The 15,650-nt window shown below is 47.3% G+C and overlaps 1 protein-coding gene across 3 annotated transcripts in view; it reads left to right on the top strand.

Moving 5' to 3' along the window:
- SLC16A2 (solute carrier family 16 member 2) overlaps positions 1-15,650 on the top strand; it is a 177,525-nt gene that overhangs the window by 124,539 nt on the left and 37,336 nt on the right. For 2 of the 3 annotated variants that reach the window (XM_029607673.1, XM_029607672.1), the window contains exon 2: positions 4,148-4,292. In XM_029607673.1, the coding sequence (XP_029463533.1) occupies positions 4,148-4,292 (145 nt within the window). Of the gene's footprint in view, positions 1-1,968; positions 2,288-4,147; positions 4,293-15,650 lie in introns of those variants that run through there. The other variant, XM_029607674.1, reaches the window with a different exon arrangement.

Raw genomic sequence — 15,650 nt, 5'->3', positions numbered from 1 at the left:
AAGAGTTGTTAATACACAACTTATGGACGATCTTGAAAACCACTCGATCCTCCGCGTCTCGCAATTTGGCTTTTGGAAACATTTCAACATGGAATCGCTACTTCTCACCCTATCTGACCACCTCCTGAGAGGAATGGGCCAAGGTCACAGTTACCTCCTCGCCCTCCTTGACATCTCTGCGGCTTTCGACGCCATCTGCCATAATCACCTCCTTACCCGTTTGGAAAGCATTGGCATCTCAGGCCTAACCCTTGCCTGGTTCAAATCCTACCTCTCGAACAGAAAGCTCTCTGTTAAAATTGGTAATGCCTTATCCTTCCCCCATCCTCTACAACAAGGAGTCCCACAAGATTCATCACTCTCATCCACCCTTTTCAACATCTACCTCACCCCACTCTGCCAGCTTCTCTCTGAACTCAAACCAAAGTTCTATCTACATGAGGATGATGTCCAGATCATCATACCTATTCACAACTCTCTGACGCCCTGAGACACTGGGAAAACTGCCTCGCGGCCATCAACTCTCTACTCGTCAATCTCCACCTCGCACTCAACACCAACAAAACTGAACTTCTACTTATTTCCCTCCACTCTCCCCCCTCCCCCCCCCCCCGTCTAATGACCCCAATCTCAACATCACCACAGCCCAACCCTTCGTAAGGGACCTTGGAGTTCTCCTTAATCAACAACTCAGTATGAAGAAATACGTCAGCTCCATACTTAAAGAAGGCTTCTTCAAACTCAATGTCCTAAAAAAACTTAAACCACTACTATACACCCAAGACTTCTGCACAGTGATCCAAGCCACTATCTCCTCTAAATTGGACTACTGTATCTCACTCTTCCTAGGGCTCCCTTACTCCACAATAAAACCCCTACAAATGTTACAAAATGCGACTGCTAGAATCATCTCAAAGACCCGTAAATCTGAACACATCACCCCTATCCTTGAAGACTTACACTGGCTCCCTATCCCCTCCCGAATTCACTACAAAACCCTGACCATTGTACATAAATCCATTCACGCTCACAACTCCAACTGGTTAGACATTCCTTTTAAGACTCATCAGTCTACCTGGCCCATCAGAACTGCCAACAAAGGCACTCTACTAGTACCCTCCCTCAAAACAGCCCACCTCTCCTCCACACGCGACTGTGCCCTCTCAATTGCTGGCCCTTCACTCTGGAACTCCCTCCCTCCAAACTTACGCCTTGAACCATGCACCATCAAATTCAAAAAGAAGTTAAAAACATGGTTATTTAAACAAACCTATGCGGATTAGCCCTCCCTCTCCCTCCTACGATGCTATACTATCTCCCATAAAGACTATCCTATATTCCTTATATTAAGGAGCTCTATGTTCGCCTGTTGTTAAGCTACATTTCTACGCTGCTCTTGTGTTATCCCCCTCCCAGTTCTTTCTCCCTTTTAATATGTATTTTCAAACCTGCTGTTCAAATGTGAACCGGAATGATGTCCCTACTAATACTGGTATATAAAAGTCTCTAAATAAAATAAATAAATATGGTGTTATGAGACTTCATTCAGAACTGCCTGAGGGATTCTTAAACCCCCCCCACCCCCCCACCACCTTCCAGTCCAGTTGACTGCGGTTCCCTCCGTCGCCTGTCACCAGGGCACCCTTGGACCTGCCAGTGGGTGTCACTGTTGCGTGGTGGCTGGGCTTCCTTCAGTTTCACAAGGAGCCAGGTCTCCTGCACAGCACTCCTGCCAGGCCAGGGGGGCCCCACCCCTGACTAGTGTGAGACTGAAGCCCACTTCCCTGCCCGTTGTCTTGGAGTTCACCGCATGCCCTGTGGCCGATGGCAGTTTCCGAGCGAGGTTCATGCGACTTTAGTGTTGGCTAAAGACAGAACAGCCTTTTTGCCTTTTTTGCCTTTGCCGGAGCTGAGCAGGGGCCGTGCCAGAACACGGGGGCTACGCTGGACGGGCCTAATTCTCCCGTCCCTCCAGGCTTGCGTATGGGGTCCGTTGCTGAGTCACCTTATTATTCCAGTTACGGGCTCCCCCCAGGCACAGTTTCCATAGCTGCATCAGCCCCAGCAGCCTGCGTTCGAAAACCTGCTGTGAGCTTTGAGGAGGATGACAGCCAAAAGGACTTCGTCCAAAACAGTCTATTAAAACAGAACATTGTGGAACTGGTGATTCATTTAGATTTTTATAATCCAGGATTTGGAATTTTTTTTTTTTGTTGTTTTTGTGTCTGTACCGGGCTGCCCCCATCTACCCCCTCGAGTCACAGCTTCCTCTCCAGCTGGAAATTAGGTAAGAGGCTGTTACTGGGTCAGGAGCACAAGTCCAAACCTGAGCGCATTCCCTCTCCTGTGCAACCATTACCAGCGTCTTGTACTCTGCTGGCAGCTCCCGGCTGGGCTCGGCTTTTTGAGGTTGTGATTTGATTACCAAATGCTGTGCGGTCTGCCTCGGTGAAGAGCGCGCATGCCAAGCGTGGAATACCAGTGGTGGCTTTCCAGGAGCCAGGCTTCGGAGGAATGCAGTGTCCTCTGACAAAACAGGGATCCCTTTCACAGGCGGAGAATTAGGAACATCTGCCGCACCCTTCCCACTCACCCCATTATATACAATGCAGCTGTCGATGGGCCTTCCTTTGTTCTAGAAATGTCTTAGATTTATGTTACCTTGTAGGGATTATTGAAGAAGAAGCTTTGGGTGGGGGGGGGGAAATATCCAAAAGGGGTGTGTGTCTGTCTGTCTGTCTGTGTGGGCTGGGAGCAGTTTGCACTTCCCATTCCACTGCCGCTGTTTTCAGTTCTGGCGGTGGTGCATTTGTTGCAGAACCTGATATTGCGCAGCAGACGATGGGTCCCGATGTTTCAATGCACGCATGTTCTAGAAACTTGTTGCAAAACATCAAAAAACCTAATGCGGGCAAAATGGGTCGGTGAGCGGTGCGCGGTGGACCTCTGAGCACCGCGACATGCTGATGCAGCTCCCATGCTCTTGCACTGGATGATGTGCAGAACGCCATAATGGCGGAGACCTCGGGGCAGGACTGGTGAGCGTATAACTCTTTCTCGTCACGCTGATCCGAGATTTTTTTTTTTTTAAATTTCTGAATATGGCTTTTAAGGGGGGGTCTCCTTCTATGCAGGGCAAGAACTGCACCTTCAGTTGTTAAGGGATGAGGCAAGAGAATAATAAAATAGCTAAAAAATCGATGGCTCCTCACTCGGTGAGGGAACCCCAGGAGTCTTGGGGAATCTGTGAATATTGTCAGAGGTATGAATTAACCTGGGTTTTTTTTTTTTTTTAGAAAAAATAATCATTCGCACTGAAAACCAAAATATATTGGAAATGCAGTTTAAAACAATATGACCGCAGCTTGCCTGGTAACTTACCGTTAGCACCGTGCTGACAGAAACGGCCTTTTTGGGTCACAGATTTCCTGTGCGGCATAAGAGTCCTAATATCTGAGCTCGGGAAGGGGCTTTTGCCCATGCTGGGCACCTGCCGCTCTCTCGTTTCCTGAGCGGAGCGGATGACCTTAGCTATAAAGCTGCTGCTCTTACGTTCTGAGTAGCCCGACCAGTGAGGTCGTCCTGGGAGGTAAATGGGGGAACTGGTGAGCCTCCCGCCATCACGCTTAAAGCCAGACCATCATCGTGTCCTTGCCCGGAGAATCCCACATGCCGTGACAGAAATAGCACGGCCCATACAATGCAGATGCGAAGCTATTCAGTGGTTGGGGAACATGGGGCTATTTTTACCGCAGTATTGCATGATGCCAGAGATCTGTTTATTTATCTATTTACATTTATAACCTATCATATTCAAAATGTGACTCATGGCGACTCATAATCAAAAGTAAAAATACAAATTGGCACAAAACATTCTGCCAATCCAAACATACAACAGCATGAAAGAATATACAAGTATCAAATCCATTAAATAAACTATCATATAAAACTTTAAAACATAAACCGACATAACCTAATAACGTTGGTTGGACATGCATAACACCAGTAGAGTGCTACGCGCATCTCCTGAGAAAATGTCTCTCGGAAAGGTGCCAAGATCGAGCTCACCATGGGATAAAAATTGGCACAGACTTGACCTGCTTTGGCTCCGGAAATCACTGATCTCTCTTTCTCCCTCTCTGTCTAGCATGGGTCGGAGCCTTGTCCATGGGCATGATCTTCCTCTTCTCTCCCGTCGTCAGCATCTTCACGGACTGGATTGGCTGCCGAGTGACATCGTCGGCGGGAGCAGCAGTGGCTTTCCTTGGACTGCTCTCCAGTTCTTTCACAAAGTAAGGAGCAAACTCATGGAGGGCTGCTGGGTTTCCTCTCCTTCTGTCCCCATTGTCTCCTGAGTAGGGTGGCTCGCCCTCCTCCAAGTGGTATGACTCGTGTCATCCCGTGAAAGGAATGGGTGAGGGGGTGCCCCCTTTGGTAGCTACCTTCCTGTTGCATACTGAGACTTCAGGTCTGGGTTTTAAGAAAGAAAATAAGATAATTTTAGAAAAAAAACATTGATTCAGCTAGATGGGAGTTCTAGAAAAAAGCTTTCGCTGCCAACCATGGTTGTAAAAGCTCTCCCGAGCTTCGCCCATATCGTTGGCTTCCTTATCCGGCGTTGGCAACATGTCAGTCCCAGCTGAGAAGCGGGTGGATTGTCTCGCCGCGGAGCCATGGAGATGAGTGGGCGATCTGTTGATGAGCACGAGAGGGGCTGCCTTCACTTGTCAAGCAACCAGGCAGCCAGCACTATTAGATTCCAGGCTAACAGCATGGCAGGGAAGAGCCAGAGAGCCCAAGACCCCCAGGAGATGAATCTCATCTCTTTCATGATCACTGGCTGACCTTATATGTGTCTAACACTTGCTTGGGGTGTGTTAAGTCCCAAGGGCACACAATCTAGTTTATATTTATTTATTTTATTTATTTAATTCTTTTACATACCGACCTTCATGACGGGTGTCATATCAAATCGGTTTACATGGAACAAGGGGTAAACATTCTTATCAACCGTTTAACAGTAAAATAATCAGAGGAGGTAAAAAAGTTACATATAACAAGGAGATCAAACTTGGGAATATAAGAAAGAGAAGGACAGAAGAATAACCAATTGTGATTAAATGGTTTCGCTATGTAAGTCAGGTAGGCTTGAGATGTAGAGTTCCAAAGTGAAAAAATGATATCCTCTGTGGCTGCACCGGCTACCCATTTCATCCCACACTGACTCTCAGTCCCTGGGGGGCAGGGACTCTTTTTATGGGGGGAAGCTCTCGCTTATGGCCCAGACGATGAAAGGTCGCCAGTGTGTGCTGTACTTTAGGTGCTTCCTGTGAGGTGAGAGGCTGTAAGAACTCAGACAGGACCGGGTCTGGGTGTTAAAATAAGGTTTACTGAGTACTAAAGTTAAATAAAATCCATTGTCCAGAATGATGGGTGTGCATCTGACTGTAATCACAGGCTTTTCTTTCTAGTAGGTAGCTGTCCTTATTACAGACCTCTGGGACGAGCCCATGGTGAATTTAACTGTGTATAACTCTCCCAGCGGCTGTGCTGTGGGAATCCTACTGGAGGAGCCCCCTTTGCTTTGCAAAAATCGTATCTTTAGCCATCTTCCTTCTCTCAGACCCCCAGCCTGTCCTGGTTCCTTGTTCTGCAGAGATCCGGATGGGATCTCCTTCTCATGTTCTTTCTTCGCTTTATGTCCGGGATGGCATAGAGTCCAACAGGATAAACATCCTGCACGAGACTAAATACAAAATTGAATCTTTATGGGTAGAAATCCCTTGTGTGTTGGAGAAGACTACAGTGATAGGGGTATACTACCGTCCACCTGGTCAAGATGGTGAGACGGACAGTGAAATGGTAAGAGAAATTAGGGAAGCTAACCAAATTGGTAGTGCAGTAATAAAGGGAGACTTCAATTACCCCAATATTGACTGGGTAAATGTATCATCGGGTCATGCTAGAGAGAGAACGTTCCTGGATTGAATAAATGATAGCTTTATGGAGCAATTGGTTCAGGAACCGACGAGAGAGGGAGCAATTTTAGATCTAATTCTCAGTGGAGCACAGGACTTGGTGAGAGGTAACGGTGGTGGGGGCCGCTTGGCAATAGTGATCATAATATGATCAAATTTGATTTAATGACTGGAAGAGGAACAGTGTGCAAATCCAAGGCTCTCGTGCTAAACTTTCAAAAGGGAAACTTTGATAAAATGAGAAAAATTGTTAGAAAAAAACTGAAAGGAGCAGCTACAAAAGTAAAAAAGTCCAAGAAGTGTGGTCATTGTTAAAAAATACCATTCTAGAAGCACAGTCCAGATGTATTCCACACATTAAGAAAGGTGGAAAGAAGGCAAAACGATTACCGATTAGGCCTTTTGTGTTAAGCGATTAATAAATTTTTTAAATGAAAATGAAATGAGGTGAAAGAAGCTATTTTAGCCAAAAGATCTTCATTCAAAAATTGGAAGAAGGATCCAACAGAAGAAAATAGGATAAAGCATAAACGTTGGCAAGTTAAATGTAAGACATTGATAAGACAGGCTAAGAGAGAATTTGAAAAGAAATTGGCTGTAGAGGCAAAAACTCACAGTAAAAACTTTTTTAAATATATCCGAAGCAAAAAGCCTGTGAGGGAGTCAGTTGGACCGTTAGATGATCAAGGGGTTAAAGGGGTACTTAGAGAAGATAAGGCCATCGCAGAAAGATTAAATGATTTCTTTGCTTTGGTGTTTACTGAAGAGGATGTTGGGGAGGTACCCGTAATGGAGAAGGTTTTCATGGGTAATGATTCAGATGGACTGAATCAAATCACGGTGAACCTAGATGATGTGGTAGGCCTGATTGACAAACTGAAGAGTAGTAAATCGCCTGGACCGGATGGTATACACCCCAGAGTTCTGAAGAAACTAAAAAATTAAATTTCAGACCTATTAGTAAAAATTTGTAACTTATCATTAAAATCATTCATTGTATCTGAAGACTGGAGGATAGCAAATGTAACCCCAATATTTAAAAAGGGCTCCAGGGGCGATCCGGGAAACTACAGACCAGTTAGCCTGACTTCAGTGCCAGGAAAAATAGTGGAAAGTGTTCTAAACATCAAAATCACAGAACATATAGAAAGACATGGTTTAATGGAACAAAATCAGCATGGCTTTACCCAGGGCAAGTCTTGCCTCACAAATCTGCTTCACTTTTTTGAAGGAGTTAATAAACATGTGGATAAAGGTGAACCGGTAGATATAGTATACTTGGATTTTCAGAAGGCGTTTGACAAAGTTCCTCATGAGAGGCTTCTAGGAAAAGTAAAAAGTCATGGGATAGGTGGCGATGTCCTTTCGTGGATTGCAAACTGGCTAAAAGTCAGGAAACAGAGAGTAGGATTAAATGGGCAATTTTCTCAGTGGAAGGGAGTGGACAGTGGAGTGCCTCAGGGATCTGTATTGGGACCCTTACTTTTCAATATATTTATAAATGATCTGGAAAGAAATACGACGAGTGAGATAATCAAATTTGCAGATGATACAAAATTGTTCAGAGTAGTTAAATCACAAGCAGATTGTGATAAATTGCAGGAAGACCTTGTGAGACTGGAAAATTGGGCATCCAAATGGCAGATGAAATTTAATGTGGATAAGTGCAAGGTGATGCATATAGGGAAAAATAACCCATGCTATAATTACACAATGTTGGGTTCCATATTAGGTGCTACAACCCAAGAAAGAGATCTAGGTGTCATAGTGGATAACACATTGAAATCGTCAGTTCAGTGTACTGCGGCAGTCAAAAAAGCAAACAGAATGTTGGGAATTATTAGGAAGGGAATGGTGAATAAAATGTAAAATGTCATAATGCCTCTGTATCGCTCCATGGTGAGACCGCACCTTGAATACTGTGTACAATTCCGGTCGCCGCATCTCAAAAAAGATATAATTGCGATGGAGAAGGTACAGAGAAGGGCTACCAAAAAGATAAGGGGAATGGAACAATTTCCCTATGAGGAAAGACTAAAGAGGTTAGGACTTTTCAGCTTGGAGAAGAGACGACTGAGGGGGGATATGATAGAGGTGTTTAAAATCATGAGAGGTCTAGAACGGGTAGTTGTGAATCAGTTATTTACTCTTTCGGATAGTAGAAAGACTAGGGGGCACTCCATGAAGTTAGCATGGGGCACATTTAAAACTAATCGGAGAAAGTTCTTTTTTACTCAACGCACAATTAAACTCTGGAATTTGTTGCCAGAGGATGTGGTTAGTGCAGTTAGTGTAGCTGTGTTTAAAAAAGGGTTGGATAAGTTCTTGGAGAAGAAGTCCATTACCTGCTATTAAGTTCACTTAGAGAATAGCCACTGCCATTAGCAATGGTTACATGGAATAGACTTAGTTTTTGGGTACTTGTCAGGTTCTTATGGCCTGGATTGGCCACTGTTGGAAACAGGATGCTGGGCTTGATGGACCCTTGGCCTGACCCAGTATGGCATTTTCTTATGTTCTTAAGATCCTCTCTTCAGCTGTCTGTGCTGTATTCATGCTTGATCTTCAGCTGGATAGCCATGTTAGTCTAGTGTAGCAAAAGTGACAGAGGTGGGTGCCCCCTCTATAGCATAACCAATTTATTGAGTCATGAGCTTTCAAGGACCAGAGCCCACTTCGTCAGATGCATTATGTGTATCCATGTGAAGCCTGCATGGGGCTCTGATGATGATCCCCTCCTCAGCTGTCTGGGCTGTATTCATGCTTTTCGTATGTCAGTGTGACACCTGTTTGGGGCTTTAATAAAAATCAGCACAGAAGGGTCTCAGTTTTCTCAGTCATACTATAGCGAGTGGGAGGAAGCAGAAGAGGATGCGGAGATAACGGGAAAAAAAAGCAGTGAAAGAGAATACAAGAGGAGAAAGTGAAGGGGCACAGATTGAATTTTTGGCTCACTAAGATCTCCGCTGGGAATGATAGGCTTGGAGTATGGAGGAATTAGAAATGTGCTGGCTCTGAGCGTGCCACCTTTTCTGTTGATGTTTATTAGCTACCGATTGACTTCATGAGTGTTTGAAAACAAGGGAGAGAGATTGATGGCTCGGTGGGCCCGTGCTGTGCACCTCTGTGCCAGGGACCTGGGTTTGATTCCTGATTAATCTTCCTTAGGCTGGGGTGAAGGTGCATACACAGACACCAGAGGGGCTTCAGGCAGCGTGGCACCTGTTGGCCTGCTCGGGGCGGGCACTCGTGTGTCACGTTCACGAGTGAGCCACAGTCCAAATCTCTCAGCCAGAGGATGCATGTTGAGGCATGCAATGTTGCCGGCTGGCTCCATTTATCATCAGGGCAGGTTGATCCAGGCCTGGTTTTGGCCCATCGCCTGCATGGACTTTTAAATATTTGCTTTTCTTTCCTGGGGGAACTCAATAGGGACATCAGAGCTGCAAGTCCCCGCATGCAATGGGAGTTTCAAGCAGGATCAACTGGTCCTGAAAAAAATTAGAGTCAGCTGGCAACTCTGCTGTCATGACAGGACCAGACAGGAGGGGGCAAAAAGTAAGGGACGATCTCCGGCAGCTGCACGTGAAGACGTCTGGCACCATAGCCACTGTAAGGGTTTGCTTTCCACTGAGATGAAAGTCCCAAGATGATACTGGACCAGCACAAGGAGAATAAAAGGGAAGCCGAGTTCTGGGGTCACGCACTAATCATGTTTCCCTGTGGTTAGAGGCTGGATGGGAGGGTCTGGCTTTTCACCTAAATATTTTGTTTACTTTATATGGTAAACTGAACTTGGAGGGATTAACTCTGGATTGCAATTTAGCCCTGGCCTCAAAGTATGTGTTGTTAATCCTGCTGTGTGCAACTGAAGTTCTCAGCTTAGACAAAGGAATAAAGAACTGCTTGTTTGGAAATGTTATTAGTACTTATGCACCATCCCATGGCACCCTTCACAGCTTTAAATATTCCTCCAGCACAATGTCCTTGAGACGGAAAACCTCGTAAATCCTAGTGTGAAAGGTTTTTGCAAGGAACAAGTGGCAAAGCAAACAGACTGCAACTTAACTCCTTCGTGCAGCCGGGCAAAGCCAGAGCTGACTCGGCCTGCGCTCCATGATGCAGAGCCATCTGGTGACCCTGGAGCAAAAAAGGGCCAAAATTAGGCAGTCAGAATGCCCAATGCAGCCTTTCCGGGTATGCAAATCCTCTCTGTGGCCTGGAAACCAAGTCTGAGCCCGTCTCTTAAGTTGCTGATTCACTAAAGATGGAGGGCACTTATGCCAGTGTGTAACTCCTTTGCCATTCACTAAGGTTCTTGTTCCCTGTAAACAGAACTTGACCCTCCCAAACATGTCAAGGAGAAATCTTTTATGCAAATGAGCAACTTAGGGCACCATTCACTGAAGGATGCAAGCCTGTGCCACTACATGCATGGGCAGCTTTGCTTACAAAACTTCACACCTGGCTGGCTGCAGGAAGCAACCATAGCCACCTCTACAGAAGGAAGGAGCCTGCACCCACCTGGCTTTCCACAGCAGGGAAGTAAAGTATTCAGGGTGCAGGGGGGTCAGGCAGACAGCACAAGGCTGGCCCAGAGAGCAGAGACAGGAGGAGGAGCAGGCGTGGCAGTGGGTCAGAGGGGATGACCAATCAGCTAGACACATCCCTGGGAAGGAGGACCTGTGGGCATCTGAAGGCCGGAAAGCCCCCGAGTCACCCCCCCCCGCACACCCGCACCAGAAGTCTCAATCCAACAAAACAGGTTTTACTGGGAGACCTAAGCAAGGCCTCACGCTTTCAGCGGAAAAACCACGACACGGCAGCTTACGCAGGGAAACAGAGAGAAAGCAACAGGAGGATCGCAGCACGGTCCAGAGCAGCCAGATCCGCTGCTCTCTAGGAGAAAGCCGCATAGAACAGACACTCCCAACGCAAAACAGAATGACGTGGCTGAGCAGTCCAGGACCTACAGGCCTGACCTCGTCCCAAGCAGCAGCTCAGGACAAAAGAAACACCCCTGGGTAGACAGAAGCCACAGACAGTCATGGAAGTATAGGTCAACCTTATCAATCTCTGTGCTATTTTTAGGATAGCGGATAGCTCCCCCCATCTGTATCCTTGGACTCTTTACCCGTTTTCCCCAGGGCTTGCTGGTGCTAGCTGTGGACTGCCTTTTTATAAACATGAGCATTTGTGGTCAGAAAGCATCAATGCGATTCATTCGCTCAGCTTGCCCGTTGACCTGCGGGTGGTAAGCTATGGTTAAACAATGCCAAACTTGCTATAGAGAGCCAGTAACGTGCGACAAACTGTGGACCTCTGTCCGAAACAATGTCCTTGGGTAAGCCGTGCAGCCGAAATATATGGAGGAAGAACAGCGTGCCAACTCTGGAGCACATGGTAGGCCTGGTAATGGAACAAAATGGGCCATTTTTTAAAACCCATCAACAGAAACCCCTGCTCGGTCGACCATGGGGTTTTCTCCAACCATTTCCAGCTCCTGGAGAACCGTGGACGCATCTCTCCACAGATTTCATTATGGACTTACCACCATCCAAGGGTCACACGGTCATATACCCATATGACCTTGTGACACCTTAATTGAGTAAGTGGAAAATTGCTGCAGTTTGTGCCTTTGAATTGTGCGTAGGATTTATTCAGGTACGTGCACTTAAGTAAATAGCTTTTAAAAATGGCTACGATATAGTATGTTAAACATTTACGTGCGTTAAAGCTTTGAAAGTCACCCCCTATGTGTATAGCAAACCTGCTGTTCCAAAACAGCACTAACTCCCAGAACATAAACAGCAACACTGCAGGTAGTGCACCAGGACCTAGAACACCAGTTCTAGTGCTACAAGTTGTATGCAGTGCTGTACAGATACCCTTAAGAGTCAGTTCCTTCTCCAGTGAGCTTACAATCTGGTCAAGAAAGACAGACAAGCCAAATAAGCCTTTGGGGAGAAGCAGGGAAAACAGCTTGGGAGTCATTGTATAACACATAAATGTGCAGCCTCTTATGCACCCAAGTTGCACCAATCTTCAAAGCAAACGTATGTGTGTGTGAGTTCACTGTAAAAATTGTCCTGGCAAAACAATGTGCATGCACTTAGACTTGGTATGCGCAGTTTTGCCAAGAGAATTTATGTGCGTGCTTTTTTAAATCAAAAAAGCACTTGCATAAGTACCAACCCTGCCCAGTCTCCACTCCCCTGGAAAGCATCTCCCCTACGCGCGTAAACGCACACACATGCAAACAGTCTGCACGCCCCCTCTGTCAAGCAGAAAGACACATTCTTCATCCGAGCCGGAAGCGTATCGAAATCAACTCAGTTCTTACAGGCAGAAAAAGCATATTACTCAGCTATGCGGGGAATAACCCCAGAGAATTATTTCATACAGTTGAATATTTAACACGAAGTGCCGCAGCCGTAGCAGTGGATAAGGGCAACTCAGAAGTAAATCCCAGCTCGCTGTGAGGAACTTGCTAATATTTTTTTACAAAAAAAAAAAAAAAGGGCAGAACATCTGCTCTAGGTTTTCGGCAGATGTTAAATCGTCGATTACCCATCTAGAGATTACTGAATGGAGTTGGGACGGAGTTCGAGATAGTGAGGAAAGAAGAGATTGCCCAGATAATCTCCTCCCCGTGCCTGCTAAATTCCTGTGCCACAGCGTTGCTCAAGGCGCTGTATAATGATATCAGCGAGCCTCTCTCTCCCTTGACTGTCAGCTTCTCCCTGGCCGAGAGGCAGCTGCCTCGCAAGCTTAAGCAGGCCTTTTCCTCGCCATCGCTCGGCCCCCTCCATCTAATCTGTCCTGTTCCTTTCTTGCCAGCCTCGGCAAAAGGTTATTGTGGGCACAGCGTCTAAGTCAGCCGGACTCTTTATCTAGAGGAGCCTACAATCCCTGATCAGTTTTGGGGAATGGCACTGAATGTATAAGGTACGTTGTTATCCAGCGTCTGGCCTTCCGGAGCTTGTTTAACAGGTTATGGAGCGGCACAGCACTTTCTTCCTGGCGTGCTGTGAACGCTGGAGCTCCACAGAAGCTCTCGCCTTGCCCACAGCTCTCGTTCACATCTGCCCGGGCCCAGCAGTGCAAGCTTTTGGCTGGGCTGGGTGGAGGTTGTAGAATCTGCGCGGGTGAGAGCTTCTTCATGGTCCAAATTACTTGCAGAAATGTCCATTTTTTTTTTCTGACCGCAGTCAAACAATGGCTTCATTGCCATAGACGGAGAAGCTTCTTCTCAGCTGAGTCTCAATAACTGATGCTCCATCTAGCTTACCAAAAGTGCTTGCTGACTGCCCAATCCCGATCTCCCTTGCAAGTCAGGTTCTTGGGCGTATGACTGGTTGGGTCCCTTCAGGCTCAAGTAGGATCTGGGGCAAAAAGGGAACTTTTTTTTTTTTTTAAATCAAAGGCTCAAATCATTATATTTATTTATTTTTGCGCCGAGTCCAGATGAGCTCCAGAAGGGCTTGAAAGCTTTAATTCTCATGGCCTTGGATTACTGGAAGTCTGTTTATGTGGGGGATCCCTGGCAAGTGTTCTTAAGAGTTTGCTGTTAGCTCAGAATTCGGCTGCGTGCGCGCTTACAGGCACTGGCACCCCGGGGAGCGCGTTGCACCTGCTCTTCAGGCTCTCTCCGCGGGTTAGCAGCAGCGGAGGAGCGGTGCCCAGGTTAGTAAATGGCGATCTTTCGCCGTGGATTCGTGCACGTTTTGTGGGTCGGACGCTCGGGAGCGAGCCTTCCCGGTGGCAGGGATTCATTACCCGACAGCTGGCCTTCCACCGATTGCGCTGGGAACGTGCAGGAAGCAGTTCAAGGCTTTTCTGATTCAGCAAGACTTGCGCCTCGATGCCTAAGCAGGCTGCTCGATCCTCTTCAGCCGCTCTTGCAGGCTTTGGCTCAGTTGGGCAGCCGGTCCTTCCAAGCCGGGATGTATCGTTCATGATTCGTATGGAATCCATCTCGATCTGCTTACAAGGTGAGAAGCAAATGAGCATAAACAGGGGCGGGCGAGTGTCACGTCATTTTGTAAAGGCGCAATTCTGCAGGTAAAGCACTACTTTACCTGCAGAAATCCCTTAGACGATGGCCCCCTTAAAGTCTCAAAGGTGAGTTAATAGGTGCAATTTTGATTGAAATCAGGGACCACTTTCCCTTCTAACCGGGCAGTCTGTGGAGTAACACAAAATCCTGCACTCGGCTCCTACGTAGCCCACTTCCTCTTGCATTTCAGAAGAAGCCGGGCTGCCACAGACCCCCCCGCGCGCAGAACCTACGCGTTAGGAGAATCCTTCACCCCGGTCACACATGCAGAGCGCAGACGGGCCCTCGCCAAACAGAGGCAAACGGGGAACTTTCAAAGGTGTTGCGCCGGTAAACGTAAGGCACTATCCTGGCAGCGGTTTTCAAAGTCCATTTACCCATGTAACGAGGGTGAAACCTATTGACAATGCAATGGCCTGTATCGTGGCGATTTTCAAACGTCCACTGACAACGGGCAAAGTGCATCTACAGGTGTAAAAACCCAGGTTTTTCTTTTGAGAATCAGGCTCTTAAATGACCACAAATTAGAACTAGATCTCTGCAGACGAAAAAAAAATGAAGCTGTCCTTGTTCTGCCGTCCATTCCAGGCTCTCCCTGCAGCTGCCTGGAAGGAGAGAGGAGGGGGCAAAACAACAGGAGGGAAGGGGGCTGTTTCAGGGAGCAAAGTAGCTCTTTTGCACTCTGCTCCAGCCTCCTCTCCTGGTCCCCCGTACCACAGGTTAAAAATCTGAACGCTCAGGTCCTGTCGGAGAGGGAGACACGGGGGGGAGATCATTTTCAGAGGAGTTGTGCATGTAAAGGTCACGCGCTGTCCTAGCAGTTTCCAAAAGCCATTTACCTGCGCACGTAAAGCACATTTACACGTGCAAAACCCCCAGTTTTAAGCGTGGAAAACCTTTTGAGAACCATCCCTCAATCAAACCATTTAGAAAAACTGAAAACCCGACACACCAAAGTAAACAAAGCCCTGGTGAAAATCAGTAGAAAAAGGTATGAAAAGAGAGTGCTTAAAAGTGCTGGTGGCTCTGTGCATTTGTGTGCTTGGCAGGACCTGTTGGTTTGATGGCACTGCCCGTGCTATTTGCCACCAAGCCAAACTGGCTCCCTCGGCCATCTCCTAGCCCGCCTAATGGTTCCCCCCCTCCCAGATTGTATTCTTGGCTGCGTTGGATCACTTCCATATAGAGCAGCCGGTCCTTTTTCCTCGTGTGTAGAGCAGGAGGAGCAGGCAGGTCTGTATCATGGGCTTTGGACCCAGCTGGGAGGGCTCACTGTCGTGCTGCATGCCCGCTCCTCCTGTCACTCCTCCCCACCGCTCCTCCCCCCCGGGGCTTCTGCATGCCTCCTCACCCCTCCGGTTCCCCTGCACTCATCCTCCCCCTGCACTCTGGTCTTTCTCCTTGCTGCTCATTCTCCCGGTGCTCACACTGGGACTTTACCCCCCCCCGTGCCTCTTGACTCCTGCACCCCACTCTGCACCCTGACTATTCTCACCCCATTTCCATTTCTTGCACGCTCTCTTACACCCACCTACATCCAAGCCAGTTGGCACGCTTCCACTGTCCATTAGTAACCAGAGAGAGACAAACACAGATCCACGCAGCACACATGC

The sequence above is a fragment of the Rhinatrema bivittatum genome, chromosome 6 (assembly GCF_901001135.1).
Source record: "Rhinatrema bivittatum chromosome 6, aRhiBiv1.1, whole genome shotgun sequence".
NCBI classification, from domain to species: domain Eukaryota; kingdom Metazoa; phylum Chordata; class Amphibia; order Gymnophiona; family Rhinatrematidae; genus Rhinatrema; species Rhinatrema bivittatum.
The sequence above is the reverse complement of the archived record's forward strand: the minus strand, read 5'-3'. Positions and strand labels throughout refer to the sequence as shown.